Below are 9802 nucleotides of genomic sequence, written 5' to 3' on the forward strand. Positions count from 1 at the left end.
AACGTTTATACGAGCTATGTCAGCAAGGGGCAGTTAACCGCGCCTCAAAAAAAAATTCACAACCAGCGCAGTGAGAGAATGAGAGCCGGTCACACAGGACACATTCTTGACAGCTGGGCAAAGCACAAGAGAATGCAGGGATCTCACAGTTTTCAAAGTTTCAACTACTTTTAACCTGACACAATGTCCTGAAAATGTGGTGTTTATGAAGCTAAAAACCAATGAAAACTTCAAAAGCGCCTGCTGATGCATATGTACATAAATTGACATTTAAAAACAGTGCAGACGGAACGTAAAATCTCAATATATTGTTTGTTATTTGTTATATGGTAGGAAAATCAGTTCTTTTTTACAGAATTTATGTACGCCTCAGGTGGCATGATTAATAGCGTACATTTTTTAATGCTGCATTTTTTATATAATTACACAAAATCAACGGGTTAAATCAACAGCCCTTTTATATGTGTTTGTGTGTGAATTAAATTATTTCAATTATCATATAAATTTTAAATTGAATTATCTTCATTTGGGGCGTTTTCTCAGCAAATATTGAAATACGTGTTTAATTCATTGGTGTCAATTAAAAATGTGAATCGATTGACACCCCTAAATTTAATAAAATTCTTGTTAAAGGTTGTTTCACTGAAAAGAACTTGCTTATAACAGACATTTGTTCGGGAACTGGACTACACTGTTCGCTCTGTATGTTTCGCTCTGTAGATTCAAAAGAATCAACTTATAGGAGTCATTCATTCAGAATGACTCAACAGAAAAATTTGTTTAGCTAAGATGAAAGCTACACTACAGTGAAAGTAGCAATATACACTACAGGCTACATGCCAAAAGTAACGTACAACATTAAAGCTACTTATTTTTTATTTTATTTCTTTTTCAACCAGATGCATGGAGCATATTGTCATAGACAAATCATCTAAAGGACTTATTCACATGATGTTTCTCAAAGCCACGGCACAGTATAGTAGAGAATAGAGCATGACTTTAAATGCAGTAGTTGTTCACAAACTGCACACATGTTTGATTAATAAGACCTTCTTCGTCACTGGCAAACGATAGAACTAATTTGCAGGTTTGGTTTTTCATTGATTGTAAACAGTGGTTTCCCACAGGATTTTCTTTCAGCAGCGGTGCTGTTGTTCAAGCGTCCATGAGTCTGCAACGCCGGACCTGTATTTCTGCGTGTTGTTGGAGGAATAGCTTAAAACAACCTTAGAATCATTATATTATTATATTATTATAATATTAATATAAGATAATATATAAAAATATTATAGATTATTATATTATGCAGTATTATAATCATTACATACATATATCAGAATATTACTGTTTTATTAAACTGAAAGTCAAATAGATCATATAAACCAGGGCCGATTCTAGGATTTCAATCTTCTGAGGGATCCGTCCCCAATGACACTCGTTTAATGTATTCCAGTCTATTGCATAGATGGTGTTATGTTTTTAAACTGTGTTTTTACATCATTTAAGCTAGCCAGCGAACTTTTATTCAGAATATTGTTATTTTCTAAAATAAAAATTTATAAAGTTATAAATATAACCCAAATCACTTGAAGAATACAGACAAACCATATATTATTGTACCTGTCTATTGGCAGTAAGTTTCATCTGCCCTAATCATTCCTTTTTGTTCTCCATTTATTAACAAAAAATATTGAACATGAATCAATCATTTTACAATTTCTATAGTTTAAAGTTATATAAAACACCACAAAAAACTATTACTACAATAAATGTCAAATTTGTTTAGTGGAGTGAATTAACTCTAGATGATGTTTCTCTGTATGTCTTTCAGATTTGATCACTGATTTGTTCAGTGACAGTTTTTGAAAAACGTCTTATGTTTTGTGTCAAACCATTGATAAAGCACTCAACAAAACCTAATTATACTTTATTAGAATTTGCATATCGACTAATCTATTAAGAGAACACAGCAGAGTGTTTAAGCATCAGAAGCACTTTCCCCACAAATGACAACAGAGCATAACTATCATTTTGTGAAATGCTGTGCATAACTAAAGACAACAATTTTAGCCTAAAAATTATTATAAGTGATTTAATTACATCCTGTAATGTCATCAGTCACTCTTACTCATAATTCATCCAGCCATTTTCTCTCCTTGTTGAACGAGATTATCGAAGTACACAAATAACATACCACCTCCTCTCCTTCAGTCAGTCAACAGATTCTAATCCTTGCTCATTCAGAGTAGGAGTGTATTCGTTCAGTGGGTCAAACCAATGATCACAGTCCGCACTCGAATGCTATTGACTCGTACTATATTCAGTCTTTACAGGAATGAAAAGCCACCCAAGCAGTCTGCATTGTGCTGCTGATGAATGCTTATAGGGGAAACGCTGGTAAATAAATATCCACTGCAACCAGCGTTATCTTTATTGTACGTGTTTTAAAGTTTTCTGTTGTGTGGTGGCAAATGAGAAACTGCTCCACATGATTCAGCAGTTCACGTGAGCCTTCTGAGTCATTCAGATTGAATTGTGAACTGATTCAGACCTCTTTGCCATCACCTGCGACCAATTCATTGCACAGAATCAACTCAAATGAGTGATTCAACTGTGAATTGGACATCTTTAATTCTGATTCAGAACTGTTGACAGTAAACACCGGATACACGGCATGATATAGCGGTGTAGCTTTAAGATAGCTTTGCTACTAAAAAGATAGCTTTGCTACTAAAAAGCTACTTGAAGCTACCACATCGATACTGAGAAATATGGTTAAAGGTATAGTTCACCTAATCATTTACTCCCCCTCATGCCATCAAAGATGTGTATGACTTACTTTCTTTTGCAGAACACGAAAAAAGATTTTTAGAGGAATATCTCAGCTCTGTAGGTCCATCAAATGCAAGGGAATGGTTATCAGATCTTTATAGCTCCAAAAAACACAGTTACAAAGAAGTAATCCATATGACTCCAGTGTTTTCATCCATATCTTCAGAAGCAATATAATAGATGTGGGTGAGAAACAGATCAAAATGTATCCTTTTTTTACTCTAAATCTCCATTTTCACTTTTACATCTGAAAGTCACATGTGGTGCCTGTTTAGTTTCAATTTCACATCTGAAAGTGAAAGTTAAAGTGGAGATTTATGGTAGAAAAGACTTAAATATTCTTCTGTTTCTCACCCACACCTATTACTTTGCTTCTGAAGATATGGATTTAACCACTCAGGTCATATGGATTACTTTTATGCAAACTTTATGTCCTTTTTGGACTTTCTAAGTCAGGTCTCCATTCACTTGCATTGTGGGGACCAACAGATTTGGGATATTCTTCTAAAAATCTTCATTTGTGTTCTGCTGAAGAAAGAAAGTCACATCTGGGATGGCATGAGGGTTAGTAAATGGTGAGAGAATTTTCAATTTTGGGTGAACTATCCCTTTAAGCTAATAGCCTGGCTATTTGTTGTGAAGCAACTCTCCATTACTGGTTCACGCTGTCTGTTTTTGATTCACTAAAAGAACAGGCTCATTTGAGTAATTATTTTGGGAATCAGACTTCACTTCACTTCACTTCACTTTCACGATGTAGATTCAGTAAATGGCCAGCGCTGCTGAATTGCACTGATAGAATCACTGTCAGAGTATTTTAGTATGGTTCCATCTGCATCAGTGGTAAATATGGCACGTTCAGGAATCGTTAACAGAACAGAAAGACACAAAATCTTTTTTTTTTAATGGAACCAGTTTTGAACAAGAACAGGTTCTTAGTTCTCAAACCAATTTGAGAGCAAGGGCAGAGTGGGAGACTTTAAGGCCATTTTAAACTGACCAAACGTAAATTTGCATCTTAGTTTCACACAAAGCAATCACATGGCTTTAGAAGACTTGGAATATAGAGCAGAAGTCATTTGAATTGCTTTTATGTTGCATATTTTGCCATTTTTCAAACTCAATAGCCCAGTTCCCAAATTTCATTGTATGGAAAAGAGAAGTCAGGACATTCTGAAAAAAAAATATTATTTTGTGTTCAATGGAAGAAAGCCATTTGGATATGGAACAACATGAAAGTGAATAAATGATGACAGAATTTTCTCTTTTTGGGGGAATTATTCCTTTAAGTAGAGCTGGTTACCCCTCACTAAGTTATGGAGTATGGGCTGGAATGGTTTTGGTTCAAAAGATGTCAAAAATGTCATTTATTTCAGTGACACTCAGTGTGTATGAATGCAGTTGTGTTTGTATCCCAGTTCTATAAAAGAGGAGCTAACACCTCTCTCTCTTTGCTGTCCACCTCCCTGTGCCGCTGCGCTCTTACTCAACCTTGAGGTACGCAGCTCACTGATCTGCTAACTGATGTCACGCTTACACACGCACATGTGACGGGCATGCCTCACGCCGCAGTCTGTGTTTGTGAAGCATGCGCTAATGACATCACAGAGTCAACATGACCGCAAGGTGACGAATCCAGGAGATAGCTCACAGGATCAAATATCTGACTATTGGACAAGAGAGGACTCAGATCTCATCATAAGGGATTTTGTGTTCACAGAGTTGGCCACTACAAGTGTTAAAGACTTCAAGTTTTATGGCTTTTAGACCTAATCTATTAACTTTGAAGCCATGTATATGCTAGTGTTTAAACTTTAGCAGATATATACACATTTAAAATTGACAGTCTCTTCTGGAAAAACGGACCAAAAATATTGATGATTCATTTTGCATTGCACAGATTATTATCCAATCAAACACTCTCTAGAATGGGAATGTCCCACCCACTCAAAAAACAAAACAAAACAGAAAAAACACTTGCAAACAACTAGCAAGTAGGAAATTATGGTTTGTGGCTGAGACGTAAACTAAAGCCTATTTATATATATATAAAAGGGACGAGCCCTTAATTATGTCCCACTTCCTGCTTCAAAAAGAAATGTTCACACTGCTTGCAAGCCATTTCATGAGGTCTTTAATGTTCATCCTGGACTCAAATCCTTGATATACCTCAGTGTTGGGGTGTGAGGTCACAAAAAGTGATGTCGTTTCTCTTTCTTTGGTGTACAGAGACAATAGGAAGCATGTCTTCAATGGAGGTGAATGTGGACATGCTGGAGCAAATGGACCTGATGGACATGTCTGACAATGAGCCATTGGACGTCTTTCTCAACTCTGGTGGTGAGGACAACAGCGTGTCCTCAACGATGCTGGGTATACATATACACACAGACATTTCCTATCCATAAATCAATGGCTACGTTCATACTGTACAGTATATTTGGGATTGACAATTGTATTTACTTCTGGGTGTGACACTTGAACATCGAATACTGTCTGCATGAACAAACAACCAAAGTCAAACCCTTTTTATTATTATTATTATTATTCCTGTAATGTCTTTTTCAATTGGAGCCCAATTGATTTCCATAGATCACACTTAGCTAATGATGAATATGGCTCCCTGGCATCCCCTCCTTATGTTTAAAGAACTCTTTAGCTCCTGTTGTGCTGAGATGCCATTAAATTAGCGCTGACATTTACTGCCAAAGCCAATAGGACACGCTGAGATGATGTAGATGCTGTTTGATTTGATCCAGTGAAGAACAAACAGGTTTTACAATTATCACTAATTACATTGAGCTGCAAGCCAAGTTCTCTGGATTATACAGGCAACATCAGGACACTGCACTCCCTCACTCTGTTCCAAAACATTGTAAGTCACACCATAGACCACTGGCAGCTACATAGGCAGCTACCTTCTAAGGCAGCATCCTAGCCATCATGAAACATAATAAGTGAGAGGGCTACACTCAGAGGGTTTGTTACAAAACCTAGTGAGCTACCTCACTGTCTCCTGCCTACATAGGCAGCTGTCTTCTACGGCAGCGTCCTTACTGAAATTGTGCCTCATCAGTGAGTGATTTGGAACACTGTACATAGGCGGCAACTCCACGCATCATTCAAATAGCGCTCCTCACGCAGCGCACGGGACATGACTCGCAACGGTTTTCAATCAGAGATTATTTAGCAGAGATGGGCCACTTCTATTAAAATGAATGGGAGAAATTGGAATGCCCAATCAAGAAGCTCTAGCGCCCAACGGTCAACAGATGTAGAAAGGAAGTCCCGCCTTACAGGTAAAAGAGCCAATCACCTTTTAGATACAGACATCACCTGTCAATCAGCTCGAGAACGCGCATGCGTATTAGCTATACAAGCCGTGAAAATAGATTTTTTTAGCGTGATCTGAGGTAAAGAAGCACAATTTATGATACCAGCATTGTCAGATTTTACTGCTGATCTGAAATATGTTCTATGATTGTAATCTTGACCAACGTTTCAATACAAGTGACACAAGAGAAGCGACGCAATCATCTGAGCATAAATACTCACAGCACACACACATTTTGTGTAAAATAGTCAGTTTTGTGTGTTATTTATGTATACTTTTCCATAGTGGATGAATTATAAGTATTTTTAAACCTTCTATCACTTCGTAATCCATCTTGGATTTATTTTACACCGCGCTCATCGCGGTGCATTCTGGGATCTCCCCGGAGAAGGATACATCCGATGCTACCTTAGAATTTGGCTAAAACGAGATATCTTAAGATGAGCACACCTACAGTATGATGTCTTAAAATGATGTCCAGAGGACGCTCACTAGGTTTTGGAACAGTCCCAGAGTGCCCCACCACCCTCAAACCGCACAGAAATATAGACACAGATATACTGTATACATGTCTGATTTTTTGTAGCCTAGAAAAATATTCAGTTAAATGCTACTGTTCATCATTATGTTTTCAACTTCCGTAATATAAATTAGGGTTTCAAGTTTTATCAGTTGTTTTTAAGAGTAAATTTAACTGTCAAATAAATGAAGTTTAATTCAATTAAATTACATTTTATTAATAAAGCACTTTAAAAAACTATAGCATAGACCAAAGTGCTGTACATTAAAAATCAGTTTGCAAGACAAAGCTAATTTACATAAGAATAAAACAAAAGAAAAATATACACATTTACATAAAACACAAATGAGAAATACACAAGTAGGTCTGTTCAGCACACCGTTCCATTACGATGTTGTAAAGGCAACAGAGAACAAGTGCATCTTAATATGAGTTTTAAACATATTTTTAGAGGTAGAGGACCTGATGGAGGGCGGTAAACCATTCCACAACCTTGAGACAGCGACAGAGAAAGCGTGATACCATTTGCACTGTAAGCGTGACCGGGGAACATAAAGAAGCAGTTCATTGGCACATCTAAGAGTACGATTGAAGTTAATGAGTTCAGAAATGTACTCTGGTGCCATAATTAAACAATCAAGTTTAATGCTGTCACCCTAATTGAGATCCTTATTGTTTTTGTACCAGATAAAATGTACCCATTACTTTATTCACGCAAATATTGGGTGAAATAGTACACATTCAATTAGATGGAAGTATTTTTTATCAGTACTATTTATTATTGAATTAAAATTAAGTTTGCAGTACATTTCAACATTTCTCTTGATATTTCACTCAGTTTGATGCAATCCATTTTGGGATTGCCCTCTCTGCTAAGGATACATACTGTGTCTTAGAATGTGACCAAAACAAGGTATCTCAGAAGACAGCATAATTTTGTTGCCTACCTTTCAGAACAACCTTCAACCTTGGGAGTGTGCCTGTTTTACACTAGCACATGTTTCTAAGCTAACAAGATCACACATGTAAGAGTGCTGTTGTTCCTCATATGAGAACGGCTGTGATTCGGCAGTAGGCACAAGGCCGCAGGCTTCATACATTTCATTTAGCCAGCAAAAAGAGTTTCAAAAGAAGCCAAAGCATCAATTACAACTCAGTATCTACGCTGCTCTCATACTATGGTTTTGAACTAGTGGTGTTTTGTTTGCAAACAAATCCGTGTTTTTGAACTAATCTTTTAAGTGAACAAATTGTTCTTGTTCAATTACACTGTTTTAATGGTGAACGAATCAGTTGAGTTAATGACTGAATGGCTCACTCATAACAAGACGCTCATTTTTCACCACCTACTGGCATAAATATGCAGATCAATGAATGAAATGAAAATGAACGATACTTTTAAAATCTAGAGCACCATTTGGAAAGCGATGAACATGGAGAAGCAGACTGATCCATATAGTGAAACGTCCCAGTGCTGCTGGTATATCAGCACACTTGGAACACTGCTCATCCAATCAGATTCGAGAACCGGAACTAACTGTTGTATAAGCATAAAAAAAATATATATAGCATGCAAAAATATTGGGTAGAATAGTTAATTTTTAATTAGCTGGAAATGTTTTTATGAATACTTTTCATTATTGAATGGAATATATTTATAATAGACATTCATCTGCCTGCTCATGAGCGTGTAGCAATAATTTACAGGATTGGCTTATAAGCGAAAGATACATAAGATACTAGTGTAAAAATGGTCTGCAACATAATTTTGCTGCCTACCCTAAGGTTATGCTAAAAAAAAACAAAAAAACCAGCTATTTTCCCAGCATGTCTAGCTAATGCACATGCATGTTCTCGAGTTGATTGACAGGCGATATCTGTATCTAAAAGGTGATTGGCTCTTTAACTTGCAAGGTTTTCCACATCCATTGGCATTTTAATTGAAGTGGGCCGTCAGTGCTAAATATTCTCTGATTTCCTTTACGCAGAACCAAAGCAGCATCAGAATGGCATGTGATACTAGATGCTGAGGTGGGTCAGAGCAGGCAGAATTTAGTCTGGTTTTTATGTGGCATTGTGTATTTACACAGAATTTTGATCAGGTACTGAGCAGCTTTAACTCAGTGGTGTAAAGAAGACTTTAGAATCCCATTAGCTCCCAAGACTGATCTCTCATTTCTCTAGAAATTTGAATCCCTTGATCATCAATCTCTCTTTTCTTCTTGTCTAAATGAATCTCTCTCAGGTCCAGACGTGGAGTCGTTCACATCTGAGATCACTCTACAGGTACCCACCCAGACAGACCTGAGACACAAGCTCGCCTCTCTGTCTTCAACCTGCACAGACTCAGCCAGCCAGGACACGGAGGCAGGGGAAGAGGAGGAGGAGGAGGAGGAGGAGGAGGAGGATGATGATGAAGATAAGAGGGGACAAGTGGGCGTCCGCAGCTCTCCGCTTGCCCAGCCTGATCAAGAAGAGGCAGAGGTGGATGCCACATTAGCCGAAAGAGAACAACAAAACCAGCCAATCAAGAACTGTGAGAGCAGTAGCTCGTCCTGAACATAATGAAGATTGAACAACAGACTGTGAGAGGAGGTGATGTAATTAGCGGTGTGCTATGCACTAGTGTCCAAAGGAAGAGTGTGCAATTGTGTTTTATGAAACCCTTTCGGTTTTCGTAAACAAATTCTTTGTTATGTTCCGTGCAGTGTAAGCCTGATCCTGTGCCTGCCCTCAAAATCAATAAATATCTTCTATTCTATTGGACATTTCCTACATATATAGACACATCAGTAATGATTTTGGGTCTGTTTGCCCTTTGGGTCTGGGCCATTGTTGTCAGTTGCAGTGGTATGAAATACACACCATTCTCATTTTTATGTCTTTCAGTCTACAAGTCTAGTTTGTTTTTGTCTAGTTAGAGAATATAAAATCAATAATGCTCTTCTGGCCACAAGCTGACCAGAGTAAGATTATAATGATTATGATACAATAACACAAGATATTATTTGCCAGCATGTCTGTACGCATGTCAGGGAACACAAAACAGGGATGCAGGAACAGAAGTTTGCATTTAATAAGTTTAAAGTCAAACCCTAACCCCAACCCTACATTTT

General features: G+C 37.3%; 1 protein-coding gene across 3 annotated transcripts in view; it reads left to right on the plus strand.

Moving 5' to 3' along the window:
* dtnbp1b (dystrobrevin binding protein 1b) overlaps nt 1-9577 on the plus strand; it is a 70038-nt gene extending 60461 nt beyond the window's left edge. The window contains exons 3-4 of one of the 3 annotated variants that reach the window (XM_051663526.1): nt 5071-5205; nt 8932-9577. In XM_051663526.1, coding sequence (XP_051519486.1) covers nt 5071-5205; nt 8932-9245 — 449 coding nt within the window. In that variant the 3' untranslated portion in view covers nt 9246-9577. Of the gene's footprint in view, nt 1-5061; nt 5206-8931 lie in introns of all 3 variants that reach the window. The other 2 variants (XM_051663524.1, XM_051663525.1) reach the window with 2 other exon arrangements.
* The last annotated feature ends 225 nt before the right edge of the window (nt 9578-9802 follow it).

Source organism: Myxocyprinus asiaticus, chromosome 30, assembly GCF_019703515.2.
Source record: "Myxocyprinus asiaticus isolate MX2 ecotype Aquarium Trade chromosome 30, UBuf_Myxa_2, whole genome shotgun sequence".
In the NCBI taxonomy this organism is placed as follows: domain Eukaryota; kingdom Metazoa; phylum Chordata; class Actinopteri; order Cypriniformes; family Catostomidae; genus Myxocyprinus; species Myxocyprinus asiaticus.